Source organism: Aulonocara sp. 'chitande type north' Nkhata Bay, linkage group LG16, assembly GCF_057382095.1.
Source record: "Aulonocara sp. 'chitande type north' Nkhata Bay isolate Kocher_YH1m ecotype deep benthic linkage group LG16, A_spYH_male_GT1.1, whole genome shotgun sequence".
In the NCBI taxonomy this organism is placed as follows: domain Eukaryota; kingdom Metazoa; phylum Chordata; class Actinopteri; order Cichliformes; family Cichlidae; genus Aulonocara; species Aulonocara sp. 'chitande type north' Nkhata Bay.
In genome coordinates, this window is record NC_141359.1 from 4,000,001 (window position 1) to 4,016,352 (window position 16,352).

The window sequence follows — 16,352 nt, forward strand, 5'->3', positions numbered from 1 at the left end:
AAAATATCATCTAATTATCTGTATAGGATTCCTTAGCAAAAATAACAGAGATAAGTAAGATTGCTTGGGGGAAGTCAGGCTCTCAGCAGTTGGATGGCTGCAGGGAAATATAGATGGAGAAGAAAACCACAGCTCAGGGACTGTATTCCCTTTTATATAATTTGCCTCATGGTGCATTAAATTAAACATCTGCGCAAGGACATATCAGCCTTAGAGCTGCAGCCTATGAAGCCCGTGACCTCGAGTCCTGCAGTCGTGCAGAAACAATACATTTACCATAGTTAAAGGAAGGATCTGTTTATTGTTCGTGTTACCGTCATCAGAATCCCTCGTCTTTCTCGTCCACTTTTGGAGGTCAAACTGAAATTAGATATAGCGTATCATAGCATCTATACGCAGCAAACAACGTTATCATATTAAAGGCAGTGCGAGACAATCCCCAGGTCCTCCTCTCTGATGTGTGGAAACCCATCCTGTGGGAACATGCTGCACCAAGCACAGATGCAGGGTGGAGGGCATTCCTATATGGAGATGATGTGTGATGCTCTGTTAGCTGAACATCTTCTCTGTGATGCCTGGACCGTAGCGTGGGAGAGCCCGGTGTGTAAACGTGAGCGCGGCGTGCTGAGTGCGCGTCGGGCACAGCGATCGTCCGAAGCTTAAGAAATGAATCATAAACATGGAAACATGGTTTTAATTAAAGGCAGCTACAGATTCTCACCACTTTGCTGGAACAGTGTAACGATGTCAGACACCGAGCAGCATCACTCTCAGCGTAATCATTAAACTGCAGACTTTTGTTTTTCTCCAAAGTTGAACTTTTCCCTTCAGTTTCATTCGCACTGTCACATCACTGTTCCACTGCGTCCTCGTTCAGCTGATAGAAGAGCATTGGCAGGATGAAAATGGGCCCTGACAACGTGGGAGCTGCGTGCACGGGGACCTCAATGTGAAAAGAATTGCGTCTCCATCAGACTCTCGTCAGGAGACGCACAACATGTTGCATGAACACACTGGTGTGGACACGGGGCTGCCACTGACTCTTTGGAGCAGTGATCACATCCAAATATATTTTTTAGAGGCAGGATAAGAGTTGACCTGTTTTTACAGTTGAAACAAATGCTTGCGTCAATGCGATCGGCTGTTCCTACCCAGCTAATAGTCCCTGCAGCGTATCAGGTCATTGTTGTGCAAGTCCTCAGACTCATTTAGTTGTTCAGAGTCTGTCTTGTCCTGCTGTCAGACTCCAGCTCCTCCGTCTTGCACTGATTATGATCCTTATTCTGCTGAGGAGATGCTGTGACTACAACACTGGTGCTGTAGCACTAGAACACACTCAGCCCCGGGTTGGATGTGAAAACGATAAGCGCGTCGTGAGGATATCAGCTGACATGAAACACAAACAGAAGCTGCCTCGACTCAACTCTTAGCTCACAGGGATTATTAGCTGTACATTCTAATGGCCATGTTTAGTGTGAGCGTTCGCCACTCTAACACTTTAAAAGATGAGCAGCAGCCACACAAACTGACTGGGCAGCAAGGAGACAGCAAACACATGGTGAGATTTATATTTCTGACCTGAAAGGAGGGAAGGAAACTCAGATTAATGTTGTCTGCTGTGGCAACTCTGCTTATTCCATGACACAGAGAAACTGCCCGCGGCCCTCAGACTCTTCTGGGATGCAGGGATCTGCTGCAAGTCACGGGCACTGTTGGACTGAGTGTGAGTGGAACAGAGGCGTGGGTCAGTCCTCCTGAAGGCTGCAGCTTTATGATGATCTGTCACAGCCACTTTTACTTTGGTGAAGCACTTGGTGGCTTACAGGTTAAAGGTTTGGGTTAGGCAGTGCAGGCAGCTGTAGTAACCTCCTCAGTCATCATCAGCAGACTCAGCAACAAGGGAACAAAGAATCTGACTGACACATGTCAGAAGATATTCCAGATGTTGGTCTGCAGAGTCGTGTGAGTGTGTTTGCTCACATGTCTGCAGCCTTCTGACTGTAGGTGATCAGCTGTAACAGAGATGCTGGTGTCATCTTTAAGTGAAGGATGGAGAAGGATTGACTGCGGTACAGTGCTTACTTCACATTAGTGGAGGTAATGCACCCACGTTATTCGTTGACAATAATAAAGAACCAGGAAGAAGCTGACGTTAGTAATTTCTCCACATTTCCATATTCACTTCATCTAAATGATAAAATATGCGCTGAGTGACACGGCGGAGGAGGCAGGCTTTTTGTTTGGAGGCTCCGAGTGATGGAGGAGGCTGGAAGCTCTGCAGCTCCTGTGGTGTCCGTGAAAACAAGCGTGTGTGTGCACAGGAAATTTACTGGCAGCTCTCAAAAGTCTATTTTTAACAAAAGTAAAATAAATAAATATTGTTGTCTTCTAAACTTCCAAACTGAACCATTCTTCATCAGGCAGGAGAGTCAGCGATGGGCTGTGGCACTCTGTGAGCCTCGACGCCAGGAACCTACAGATCACTCTGACTGTGGATAACGAGCCCTCCTCCACTATTGAACTTTGGGAACAAGTGCAATCCAGAGGCAGCTTTTACTTTGGAGGTTCGTGGATTTACACACCAATATTAACATAGCTTAAGACGTTCTCCTTTACACGCTAACCCAATGTTTCCTGGGAATAAAAGCTAAAGGTTGTATCGTGTGTTATTTCCATCCAGGCTGTGCTGCGACTGCTCCAGACTGCCAGGGCTTTGCTCCGGCGTTCCAGGGTTGTATGCGGCTCATATTCATCAACAGCCAGCTGATGAATCTCAGTCATGTACAGCAAGGACTGCTGGGGAATTATAACGAGCTTCAGTTCGACACGTGCAATATAAAAGACAGGTAAAGTATCCTGAATGTGTTTGAGTAAGAACATGGCTCAGACGTAGAGCTGCTGAAAGCATGCACACGTGACTGTTGAATGTCAAACATTATCCAAGATGGCAGCACAGCCTCATCCATGCCCACTCTGTTAATTTGTGGATGACAGCGTGCTGCCTGCAGCGCAGCCTGAATGTCACTGACATCTTGTCCTATAGAGACAAACTGACAGGATCGTCCAATTAAAGTGCAACAGAAAACTGGCGAGTAGCTTCCCTGGCAGAGGGCTATGCTAACAAGCTGCCTCCCTACTGTCCTGTGTGCCATGCTCTCCCTCATTACCCCACAGCTGCGGGCCCTGTGAGCACCTTCATGTGGATCTTGTACAGGATTGAAGTAAACATGCAGACTGCTTTTTCTTCAGTTTCACATGTCTGCTGTCTAAGCCAGCGTTTGCAAACACAGGAGCGACGGCAGTCTCCCGTGTCAGTGAGGCGAACGGCGCGCTGCAGGAAGTGACCGAATAAAGAAGGCGATGCAGCTCCAGGAGATGCAGCTCCAGGAGCATGCTTTGGTGCTCTTCCACGTGATTTCATTTATTGAAGGGCGTCAGTCAAGAAGCAAACTGCCACTAGGATTACACAAACAGCATCAGGCTGTCTTTGATGAAACATGGCTGAAACTTTGGTGCAGATACTGCAGCGGTGTACAAACTCACCCTCCTCAAGATGAGTTCAGCCATCCTCTGTTTTCTTTAGCAGCCATCCATACGTCCATTTCTACTGCTGGCCACAGGGACAGCAGTCTCACTGTAGTCCAAACATCTCCCAGCCTCTGGCTCTGAATCGGAGATGTTCTCAAACCAAGTGAAAAACATTTCCATCATGTTCTGGGCCTCCTCTTGGATGGACGAATTACTCAGCTTAGATGCATCCAGAAGGCATCCTGACAGGAAGCCTGAACCATCACTGAGGGAACAGCAGCTCTACCCTGAATCACTCAGATCCTCATTCAGCCTCTGCTGTCACTTTATCGCGGAGGCCAACATTTGGTGCATCTCTAAAGCTGAGCCAGGACACCCTTCAGCTTTTGGTTGGACCCTGTTCTTATTCAAATGATGACACATACAGCAGTACCACTGCTTACATTGTACCGTGTGGGCCAGAGGGCTGCACTGTGTAGAGTCACTGTTATCATCCAGTGCACACACTTCACAGCATGCCAGCCTGCACTCCCGTCTTTATGCTTGAACTTTAATTTAGGCTCCAGCAGCTCCTTGGGGAAACTCCTTCATCTTCATGCTAACTGTGTTTGTCTTTGCTTTGGTGTTGGCTTGGTTACGTATTTTGCACTGAATAACCATTTACTTCCTGAAAAAGATTGATTTATCAGGCTTATGTTTATTATTATTATAACATTTAAAAACTTCAGGGCTAGCTTACGCCGTCGAGTTGCTATGATACGAGAGTGGGATGTTTGTTAGTGAGATCCACCTTGACCAGTGACATCTGATTTCTCACCCGTGTGGTGAGAGCTCGGTCCTGGGATGTATTTACTGGGTGAATGAGATCAAATGGCAAATTAACTGCTAATAAAAATCATTTGAAAACTTGAGGGAGGTGAACCTATGATTTCCTCGTTTCTGTTCTGAGCCTTTACTTTGACGATACGAGGAAATGAACTCAGACTGAAGCTTCTTTGCTTTCGGTCTAATTACACTGTGACTCACTTTATTGTTCGTGTGCACCTGGGTGTGCCAGCTGCTGTCATTTCTTGACCTGTAAGGTCAACCGTGCACACAACATCAGAAAATAGCCCGACGGTAATTAAACCGACGGCTGCAACCTTATCCGTGTTGCGGCCGGCCTGTGCTGCTGCAGTTAATAGGTGAGAGATAAAAGTGCATGAAATTATAGATGCATGCTTGAAAGGCTGGCAATTATGTGAAACTGAAGGAGGCTCGAGGACGGGACTATTAATCAGAAGAGTGCAGTTGAAAATTTTCCCTGAAACACGTTTTGTGGTGAAATCCTATTAACGGGCATTCTTGTCTGAAGGTGACAGAGATGCATTTATTTTTAGAGAAGCGCTGCCACGGCTCCACTTTCTCAAATTCAGACAAGGGCGCAGTGTGTGAGAAAGCGTCAGTTCACACTTGTTTTTATTTTTACTTTGCACAACATGAATCAACAGCAAATGAGTCTTTTGGGGGACTTCAAAGCTGGTGTTCATGACAGCACAGGAGCGAATAAAGGGGAACGTGAGCACGGCTCTTTCTTACCTGCTGGATAAAAGATCGGCTTTGTAAACACCAACAAAACAACTGCTTCTGTTAGTCGCTAATGCAGATGCCTGGAAGCCGCCTATTTATGTGGGTTTGTTTGTTTTTCCTTCTTTGTGGTTGGAAGTAAAGTGTTATCATCCTGAGCAGCTCCTAAAGCCTCAGTTGTTCTGAAAGCTTGAAAGAGCTCAGCACATTAGGAGGTAGCTTCAGATTTTTCAATTAGTCAGCAGACGGGAAAGTTAATTAGCAAACGTTTTGATAATCAATTAATTACAAGCAGTCAAAAGACAGAACATCTCTGCCTGCAGCTTTTTCAATGAGATAACTTGTTCTGTGTTGTTTCTGACATGCTAGCATGTTGCATGTCCTTCACTTTAAAATCGCTGCTTACAGTCTGAAGAGAAGGACCAATCATAGATGCATGCATAGATATACCCCTTTGGTAGCGGTGACAGAGGGCCGATCTGCTCAGCTCTGTGTGGTTTTGTGTGGCAGAGCATTTGAGCTAACATAGCATGCAGACGCTAACAGCAGCAGCATTTCTTTCTTTGTGAACCTGAGAAGCGTCATTACTGAAAAGCCTGTCAGGTCTGTGACAAACCTCTCCTTGGATGTGTGTATATACACATACAGCTGTCCCTCACTGGACAATCACACACTGTCCATAGATGTCCCCTCATCTTAGCTTTATTAGTGACTTTAGCTGGAAATGTGACTGAAGTGTCACGGTCGTGTGATGAACCGCCAATCCGACTCTGGAGAACTCAGGAAAACACGCATGGATGGGGTTTGAAGTGTACTCTGCTTCTCTGCTTTGTGACTAACTGTAATGACAGATGTTCATCATTGCAGATCCACTCAGTCCTGTTTTGTTTAAGTGTTCCTCAGACAGAGATTCATGGATCAGAAACAGCTGAACTGCAGTTCTGGCAGAATGGCAGATACCACGGATGAAGATCGCCGCGGTTAGAGCTCCAGACTGTAAAGCTAAAATCTTCTTATAGCACCAGTTACAACAACAGTTACCTCAAAGTGCTTTATATACAATATTAGAGAGAAAAGCTGCAGCAATAGATGATCCCTGATGGGGAAGCACTCGTGTCAGCGGGAAGGAAGAACTTCCTTTAAGTTTTATTTCACGAGCTCAGTGATGATGAGCGATGATGGATGAGGGACCGTGTACAGGGGAAGGCCTCGAAGGAGACTGGCCGGGCCGATCCCCGTGTACCAATGAGAAGTGAATGAAAGGAGGGGGGGGGGAGAACAGCACCCCTCCCTCAGGCTGGGAGGGGTGTGAATGAGATCCCGCTCCTGACATTCAGATAATATCTCCACTTAAATGTTTGCTCATTTAAACATAGCATACAAAATCATTATTTATTATTAGTAGGAATAAATTGAGACAGTAGAGTTAAAATTTTCTCACCGTTCGTTCATGTGCATGGTCTGAAGTTCAGCTGATGAGTCCCCAGACTGTGAAACGCTGGTGCTGTTGGTGAACGGTGTGTGCACATTATGACTCTTCATGTAAAGTCGAGAGAGTCACCCCAACAACGTACAGTCAAGCATACAGTGGATCGAAATGTCGTCGTGCTGGATCAAAGGTTCAAACTGTGGAAATAAAGTGATTCAAATGTCCATATATCAGGTACAATCACTAAGTAAATGAGTGGATTCCTAAACTGTGCTTTCTTTGCAGATGCCTTCCTAACCTGTGTGAGCACGGAGCGCGCTGTTCTCAGATGTGGAGCTCTTTCTCCTGTGACTGCTCGGGGACGGGTTATGCTGGAGCGACATGTCACAACTGTGAGCACTTTGTCTCACTTTCATTTCTTCACCTCCTCTCAAAGCCGCCATTACATCCGCCGCACCGCCCCATTTAGTCTCGGTCTGCCCAGTTGTGTCATTCGATTCGGCACACATCCGCCAGCCTCGCTCGTACCTTTCTTCACCTGTGCAGAGCAAAAAAAGCTGTCCTGCTTCGACTTGACAAGACCTTTACAACCGATGCTGCTATTCTCACTTTCAAAATTCTGAGAATCTTTTTTCGCTACACCCTAAATAGTGTTAGACTGGCTGACTTTAGACTGACTCTGCATGTAGGAGCTTTTCCTTACGGCTGTCATTTTATGACATCGCCTTGATATTTGCTGTGGAGACGGCTGTTGGAAAGTATGTGTGAAATTCCCCTGCCCCAGAATACTGATATCTTGTTTATATGCAGGCAAACACAGTCGTGTTTGGCTGATGGAGAGAACATGGCAGATAAGATCATCTGCTGAATTAAAAATAGGGCCTTTCATCAACTTCCCCGTAAACACGTGAAATCAACTTTTCTGTCTGGACTCAAAACCTGAAACCTGACAGAGTCTGAAAACACTCAGCAGATTCAATGACATTCAGAAATGTCTGGCTTCATCTCTGGAGTTTGCACACACACACACACAAGCCCATTCAGCTATCTTAGTGAGGACCTTCATTGACGTCACGGTTTCCCTAGCCTGACACTAAAACCACATTTTGAGCCTCAAAAATGCTTCAAACTTGTGAGGACCGTGAGTGAGATTTCGGTGCTCACAAAGATAGCTAGACAGGAACACACACACACACTTCTCGTGCTGAGTTCAAACTGCATGACTGTGACAAAAAGGTCTCATTTTGCCCTCTGGGTGGTTTTAGAAAACACTCCACTGGACAGCACCTTACTATCCTGGTTATACTGGCTGGCACTAGCATCATAACTGAGACTTGTTAGCTTTGACAGATGCAGTGGCTGGAAACATTCATTAGTAAACTCGAGACTTATGTGGCCAAAGGACTGATGAGGTATTTGTCATCTTTCCTTCCACAATCCACAGATTCACTGATCCTCCTGCAGTGTTTGTGTGTGTATGTGAGTCTTTGGCCAAAGTGTTCTCCAGGTCAGTTTCAATCAGACTGTGTAGCTGTGAACTGATTTATGTTTGTGCATCAATAGATGAGAATTTGTGTCTTTCTAAGGCTACGTCCACACGTACACGGGTATTTTTGAAAACTGAGATTTTCCGTTTTCGTTTTAAAAAACAATCCCGTCCACACGTAAAGGCAGAAATGAAGGAAAACGCTGCTATGAACATGCCAAAGCAGCAGGTGGCGCTAGATTCCTAACCGTGTAGAAATGTTGGCCAATCAGAAGTCTAGAAGCCTCGGTGGGAAAAAGTAAACAAAGCTGGGGCATAGAAGCAGAACAGTCGTATGTGTGGAGGGACAGTAACTGTGTGTATATGTAAGCATTTAAACACTGCAGAGAGTAGAATTAACAGTATTGTAGAAATTCATTTCACCGAAACAATAACATGGCGCACACTGTGACGTCAAAAAAGGCGCACAGCTTTGACGCTGCGTTTTCTCCGTTTTTCTCGTCCACACGTAAATGCAAAAACGGAGTTTTAGAAAATATCCACCCTGGCCGGAGCTTTTAGAAATCTCCGTTTTCAGTGACCGAAAACGCCGTTGACGTGTGGACGAAAGGTGCAAACGCATAGAAAAATCTGCGTTTTCAAAAATACCCGGGTAAAAGCTAATTACTGAGTTCTTTTCCTTTGTAACCACACCCTAACAAAAACATGATTACCATATTTTCCGCAATATAAGGCGCACTTAAAGTCCTTTACTTTTCTCAAAAACCAACAGTGCGCCTTATGTATGAATTCTGGTTGTGCTTACTGAGCTCGAAATAATTTTATGTACACAGCGCTCAAAAATCTGTCAGAAACCGCACTGCTTGATGGATTGTTGGAGCATTACGGCTAATCTGGGTCTTAAACTCTGTCTGCTTCAGGTCCCAAAGTCAAACAAACACACAGCATCACTGAGAGTTAAAAACTCGCTAAATTCTTTCATCTTTAATAAAATGATCAGTGTTGCTGCTTTACCAGGTGTAACAATTAAGTTAAACATCAGGCATCCATGAAAACAGGATTTATTACATTTAACGGAGTCAGAAGTTAGCAGGAAGTTAGCTCGCTAGCTTCCACCGAAACATGATATAGCATGTTCTGACTGAGAGATTTCTGAGAAATTCAAACGTACAGCTCTGCTCTCACTTCCAACATAAATGAAGACAGAAAACTAAACAGCAGTGACGTTTGTAGGGTTACTGAAGTTGGGCTAGCTGCTATATAATGATGTGCTACGTGATCGCTAGCAAATAGCTATGTTAGCATAACATAAACACACTGAAGCTGGAGGATGAACGCTAACACTTTTCCACTCGATAAAAGTTAAAGAGACAAATGTAATCGCATGGCAGGATGTTATAAAAGGACCAAACTTCAGTCAGGAGAACAACTGAGATAACCAATCCACAATACGAGGTTAGTCATTAATCGTGGCTCAAAGAAGTGACATTTCGCCTTGTAACCGGAAAGTTGCGGGTTCAAGTCCCGGCTCGGAAAGTCTCGGTCGTTGTGTCCTTGGGCAAGACACTTCACCTACCGCCTACTGGTGTTGGCCAGAGGGGCCGATGGCGTGATATGGCAGCCTCGCTTCTGTCAGTCTGCCCCAGGGCAGCTGTGGCTACAACCGTAGCTGCCATCACCAGTGTGAATGAATAGTGGTATTGTAAAGCACTTTGAGGGCCCTGAAAAGCGCTATATAAATGCAATCCATTATTATTATTATTATATACTACAACAACACGGGAATAGAGCCGCTGTGAGAGAATTCAGCAGTAATGAATCAATGGCAGGAAGCAAGACTCTGACTGTTTTGTTTCGTGTAGCCGGGCTTATAATCCAGTGCGCCTTACGGTCCAAAAAATAACGTTTGTGAATATTTTTTACAAACACACAAGGTTACAAAATTCATTTCACAGCTACACCGTCTGATTTACAAGTACAAAATATTTATGAGCACAGTTTGAGCCCATGGGGGTCATGTCTGTTGTTTTAGAGGTAGTAACCTGTGAGTTATGATGGAGCATGAACAGGATGAGCTACTATGTCGCTGGTGTTCTGGTTCTTCAGGCACTCGGGGGCATCATCCTGCCGTGGGTCTAAACTAAAGGTTCGTGCTGTCATGTTAGTCTTTCGCCTCATCTGGCTCTTCAAAGCAGATCCTGTGGTATCTAGAGGAGCTCACAAAGGCCTGTGCTGTCATGTAGTTTTAATTGTTCTCCTTGAGTTTTTTTGCTTTTCTGTATTTGGATGCTTTGTGATGTCTCTGCCATTTATCTCAGTTTGTTACATTGACTTCTATTTTTGAAAAACATGGCGTACAAATAGGCTGACTTGACTTAATTATTTTCATCAAATAATAGAAGTTATTATGAAGCCAGCAGCAGGCAGTAACGTTTGTTTGCTGTCCTTTCATCCCATTAAAATGACAGTCACTGCCACAAACAAAGGCCTCTGTTAGTGTGTATCTCTGTGAAGATGTTTAAGATGTTCCTTGATGTGAATCGATTTGTGTGGAGGACACTGGTTCAGGATGTTGGTGCCATAATTAGCATAAAGAAAAAAGCCAAAGCATGGACATCGTTCACTTCTATAATACAGCACAGAGTTCATACATTTAGATAGGTTTTGTGTATTCATGACTCATCCAATCGAGAGCCGTCAGAGCGTGGGCTGATTGTTGGACGACTGACTGATTTCTGTCCCACTCTGCATCTTGCAGCCATTTACGAGTCTTCCTGTGAGGCCTACAAGCTGAGTGGCAGCTCATCGGGCTTCTACTTCATTGATCCAGATGGGAGTGGTCCTTTGGGGCCCACACAGGTATACTGCAACATGACAGGTGAGATCATTGTAGACCTCGTGTTGTCACCTTTTACTCCATTCAACATCACCCGAGAACACAGAGAAAGCTCAGAGTAAAGAGTGCACTGGCTTATAGATTAGCCTGCATTGATCCAGAGCCAGCAGCAGTCTAGGCGACCTCCTGAGGGTTTTTAAATGCATGTTCGGTGTGTGTTAAACACAGATTTAATCTTTCATTTGTTTCCAATCTTTTGGTTCTTTATGTATATGCAGCATGCTGCCTTTTGTTGCCTCGATCTTTAATCAGAGGGAAAGGTTTTCATGGTGTCTTCATGAATGATGCTTCAATTAAAAGGTCATCTTGTCCACTCAAGTATGGCTGAGAGCAGAAATGTGGGATTTGTTGCTTCTCAAATCAAAAAGATTACAACTTGGCACCGGGTTAGTTCAGTCGGATGAGCGGGCGACCGGCTGGGGTCGAGTCCGACCCGTGGCCCTTTACCGCATGTCTTCCCCTCTCGCTTCCCTGTATCCATCCAATAAAGCCAGTTAAAAATATATTAAAAAAAGATTACAACTTGACAGGCTTAGAGATCTTGAGCCCCCTCCCAGTGGCCTCCAGAGGCTCGGGTCATTAACGTCAACAAGGGTTAATCCCCTGCACAGTGCATTTCATGACAGTAATTCTGGATGTTTTGGATGCAGGGCGAGTCACGGTGCCATGAAAACGTTTAAACTGTTAAGTCGTTTGAAGGAATGCATAAATCTGCACATTTCTTGGGTAAAAGTTTTGGTTTTGACCTGATCCCAGCTCAAAGTCACGTCTGCAGCACTCGCCGTGCTGCAAACAGGAATATCCACATTCATTTTCACAGAAATTTGCCCATTGATTTCTGAAATCTCGGCAGTTATCTGTTGCTCGTGGAGAAACGAGGAAAGTTACGTCGAGGCAGAGGAGTCGATAAAATAATTACGAATGTCGCTGTCGGCAGCACAGATATCGACAGTGATCGCGTGGCACCAGGCTGCGTTTGGGAGAGGGTTGGTGTTGGTGTTTGGGAGCTGTGGGAGCAGACTGATGTCACCAGTGTGGGTGTTGTGATTTGGGAGCCAGAAAGAGCTTTTGATGGCACAAACACAATATGCTCTGTGTCACCTGAGATGTGACTTTTGACAGACAGGCAGAGGGACACGAGCTGATCCACAGTCTGCGTGACATATAGGACAAAACATATTGAGTTTTGACACTCTGGAGGCCGTGCTCGTCACCGCGCTGTCACAACTTTCCCAGCTGCTTCGTCCCTGCAAGGTTAATGTAGCAGTGATGACATTACAGAGCGAACGTGGTGTTCTCTGCTGCTCTCGTCCAGGGTTTGTTTTTTCAGTCGTCTACTTGAAAATCTCAGTCGTTCTGCAGCAAATATGTCTCAACTTGACCTCAATTAAGGAATCCATTAGAGATGTAAATAACTGTAAGCCTGCCAACCTGATGAGAATAATCATGAAGTAGGACACAGCCGTCTGATTTTATCCAGAATATTCTGTGTTCGTATGTGGATACGAATAAAATCAGGTTCTTTTTCAAAGTGTAGGGTTTGAAGTAGAGATGGACCGATCCGATATTACGTATCGGTCCGATACTGACCTAAATTACTGGATCGGATATCGGAGAGAAATAAAAAATGTAATCCGATCCATTAAATATCACGAAAGCACCTCACAAAACTTGCCACACGCCGTAACTCAGCTCATAACAGTAGCACATCGCAGCAGTGTGCGTCACGTGATAGAGCGGCTGTGTGTATTTGTAGCCTCGCTACCAAACCAGCATTTCATCTCCGAGGAAGTTTTCCCCGAGAGAAGTAAAGCAAGTGTGTAAGTTCATCTCTGAATGTTTGTAAAGCATTCCTGCGTTAAGCTTAACAACCGATATGGAGCGACTGCCTCTCTCTCTCTCTCCTGCTGCTACTTCAATTGTGACACTGATCAATGATTAGCTGATCGGCTTTTCTGTCGCGAGTCCGTCTCTCTTCTTTGTTTATCGCCCACTTCGCGCCAGAAAGAGGAAACCAGCGGCTGAACAACCGCAGCACGTTTAAGCTTGATGAGCTGCTGTTAGAATGTATTTAATATTACTTTCTACACCAGGATCCTTTTCTACAGCTGACGCTGGTAACTGTGCAGGGGCAGATCTAGAAAAGTTTAGTCAGGGGGGCCGATAGGGCATGAACAGGGAAAAGGGGGCACAAAGACATACTTTTCTTTCTTATTCTCATTTAAAATGTCTAGCTTTTAATAAATAATTATCCGAATCTTACACCCAAAGTTTTAATCTGATGTAAAATGCATAGAAGTCCATTACTGTATATAGTAACTAATAAGTCTAAAACACCCCAGTAAGCTGTAGTACGTTTTCCTTTGGGTACCATCTGTGCAGTCTGCAGTTCTGTTGAACAAAGATGTTGAATCTATTTAATTATTCTTGAAAAAAATAATTTATTTCTGTGCATTTTTTTTCACACTGCATTAAATTAAAGTTGATTATGTCGATTAATAAACTCCCAGAGAGCAGCCATTTGGCTTTAGCATCATGAGGTGGAGGGCGGGGGGTGGATCCCTTTTTTTTTCGTCAATAACAAATGATAAGTCATGTCTTTGTTTGTTTGTTTTTTACTTCAGAGTTTTGCCAATCAAGTCATTTTCAGTTAGCCCTTTATGGCCGGCCGGAGCGAGCACGTTTTGCATAACTATTTTTAAATCTCGGTAGAATTGCGACCACATAAACTAGCACAATAATTTTTGTTGCATATGAAACCGGAGGAGTTGTACTTACATCTTATGCATTCAGCTTGTCCTCGGTCACGGTTTCCTTCCACATGTAGCTTTGCAAAAATTGCATAAAAGCATTTGTAGCAACAAAAACACAATATTCCAGAAACAGGCTTTGCCGATCTGATCAGCTGTTCATAAGACTTCCTACTGGGAACAGACGTCAGCGCGAACTATCGCATGTCCGCCATTACCGTCCCGAAATGCAGTAGTTTTTTCCTATAGAGCATTTACAAAGATATGCTGGTGTTTTTAAAATTCATGTCTGAGTTTATGCCTTTGTGAATAGTTTCTGGGATGCTTCGAACTCAAATTACACTGGAAACAGTTCATTTCGATGCACATGCTGGTTTTTTGCAAATTTGCATTAGAATATTTATTTTTGTTTTTCCTGTAGTATATAAAAAGAAAACTATGAAGACACTCAAAATAAATTTCCTGTGGTTGGAAACTATTTTGTGCAACATTTTTCTATTTTCAGTTTCGGGTGATGAACCTCTTAAATTTCTCTAACTAGAAATATTTGTAAAAAAAACCAAAAAAGATTTTCTATACGATTTTTTTGTAGTTTATTCTACTTTTTTGCAATTTATGTAATTACTACGGACTTCATGCATGCACATTATTAACATTTGGGATATAACAGTTGTGTTGATGTATAGCAACTTGAAATGCTCCCAAACTACAGCATGTATCTTGGTGCAGGAGGTGCTGATGTTGGCTTCACAGTAACGCGGGAACATTTTTCTTGCAGAGAAGAAGGTGTGGACCGTGCTGTCCCACAACAGCACAGCTCCGGTCACAGTTCAGACCTCATCCCTTCAGAAACCTCACGTCATGATCTTCAACTACAGCGCTTCGGCCAAACAACTACGTGCCATCGTATCTGGGTCGGAACAGTGCCAACAGGAAGTGGTTTACAACTGCAGGAAGTCCCGTCTTTTTAACACAAAAGGTCAGTGGCTGTCCTAAAACATGTCCCGTGCTGTCACCAGTACCACATCACTGAGAACAGCTGCACTGGATTCAGACGAGTAGACACTGGACACGTGCGTCAGCAGAAATACAGGGCAAACCTGTTTATATGCTCTTACATGCATTTGCTTGCTGACCCCACGGCTGGCTCCCCCCCACTGTGGGACTGAGTGGTGTCATCCAAATGAAGCAGCTGAACGTTGTGTTATTTGTGTTGCATTGTCAGGCTGTCAGCCCGGGGCCACGTTGGAAGCGGCTGCCCCCTTCAACATCCCCTCGCCCACTGCTTCCCTACTCTTGTTATAGTTTAACAATAACCTGAAAGGCTGTGTCCAATCTTTTGGTGTACATTCATCTCAGATCTCTGGCACCTATGGTGTTCCAAACATCCGAGCACTCGCGCTTAAAGCATGAAAGATTCATGATTCTGCTGTTCCCTGGGTAGCATGTGTGCACAAACAAACAAGTTCATTATCACCCCAGACATCAAACAAGAGCCAGAACAGCGTATTTCATAGCTGCGTGAACACTCGAAGAAACAGTCGGAGTTTTGTAACGGCCGTCTTTGTTGTTTGGACGCTCGTAGAATAAGTAGAATAAACTACAGGTCAAATGTCTTTTTGTAATCCACTTCTCTGAGCGTGCAGGTATAAACAGCATCCATTTAACCAACAGTGTTACTCAACAGAATATGCAAATCGCTCTTAGACGAGATGCCACTCATCGTGCTAATTTAGCAGAAAAAACAACAGCAGTAGCTGTTCAAAGGGGCCGCTGGGTTTTCTGGTGCAGCCCTGCCAAAAACATCTGAAGTTCACCTCCAGTTGTGGCGTTTTGCTGTGCAGCATGTCCTCTGACTGCCAGCCTGAACACAGATGTTCAGTCATGTCCTCGTACTGAAACCACGCAGCCCTGGTGTGATTTGCATTTTAAACATGTTGTTTTTTCTTTATTAAATACTCATAATGAACTCAGTTTGCTTTGAGGCAACTGTGGCTTTTAATGTGACAGTGAATTAGTATTAAACATTCACAACAGCGCTTTAATTACTCGTCTTTTTGATGTCCTATTCAGCAGTCTTCTTTGTTCTTTTCACATTTTCTTTTTTATCTAGCAAGATTTTCCTGTAGATGCATCCTTTATGAACTTACCCTGGAATTTACATCAGACGGCTCACTTTTTAAACACTTGTTTTTAAAGCTGTGCTAAAGTGGCTCCTAGAAAATAGAAAATAGCACCAAGTGAAAATTGGTTTGTCAGCTGTTGCACCGTCAGGTGACTTTATATTGGGACATCTGTTGTCTTATTTTTAACACAAAAAAATTCATTATGCAGGAAATCAAATGAATTCAAATGATGTCATCATTGATTCCAGTGTGGCTCTCAGCACCACCTGCAGCATCACAGCTAAGCACACAGTGAGTGGAGTCAGGCGCGAGAGTTCGTGCCAGACCGTCCTCCGTCCATGCGTCCACTTATGCTTAACAGGATTGGACGATAGGGGCAGCGCCACCTGTTGCCGGTGTGTGTAAAACGTGGGGCAGAATATTTGAGCTGTAACAGCAGAAGCTTTGTTTGTGTCCTCCAGCTGTCCTGTTGTTGGCCCGTGTCCTCCTTGTCCACCCCAAAGAGGACATATTTGAAAGAAATAGCGCAACAGCCACGTGTCTCTGCAGCATCAGGTACAACCATCAGACA

At 44.3% G+C, this 16,352-nt stretch overlaps 1 protein-coding gene across 1 annotated transcript in view; it reads left to right on the plus strand.

Moving 5' to 3' along the window:
• The window catches only part of LOC147310836 (contactin-associated protein-like 5), a 141,494-nt gene that overhangs the window by 83,840 nt on the left and 41,302 nt on the right, over nucleotides 1-16,352 (plus strand). Inside the window, exons 9-13 of the mRNA XM_086267733.1 lie at nucleotides 2,421-2,564; nucleotides 2,681-2,846; nucleotides 6,809-6,915; nucleotides 10,768-10,887; nucleotides 14,434-14,634. Coding sequence (XP_086123859.1) covers nucleotides 2,421-2,564; nucleotides 2,681-2,846; nucleotides 6,809-6,915; nucleotides 10,768-10,887; nucleotides 14,434-14,634 — 738 coding nt within the window. The remainder of the gene's footprint in view (nucleotides 1-2,420; nucleotides 2,565-2,680; nucleotides 2,847-6,808; nucleotides 6,916-10,767; nucleotides 10,888-14,433; nucleotides 14,635-16,352) is intronic.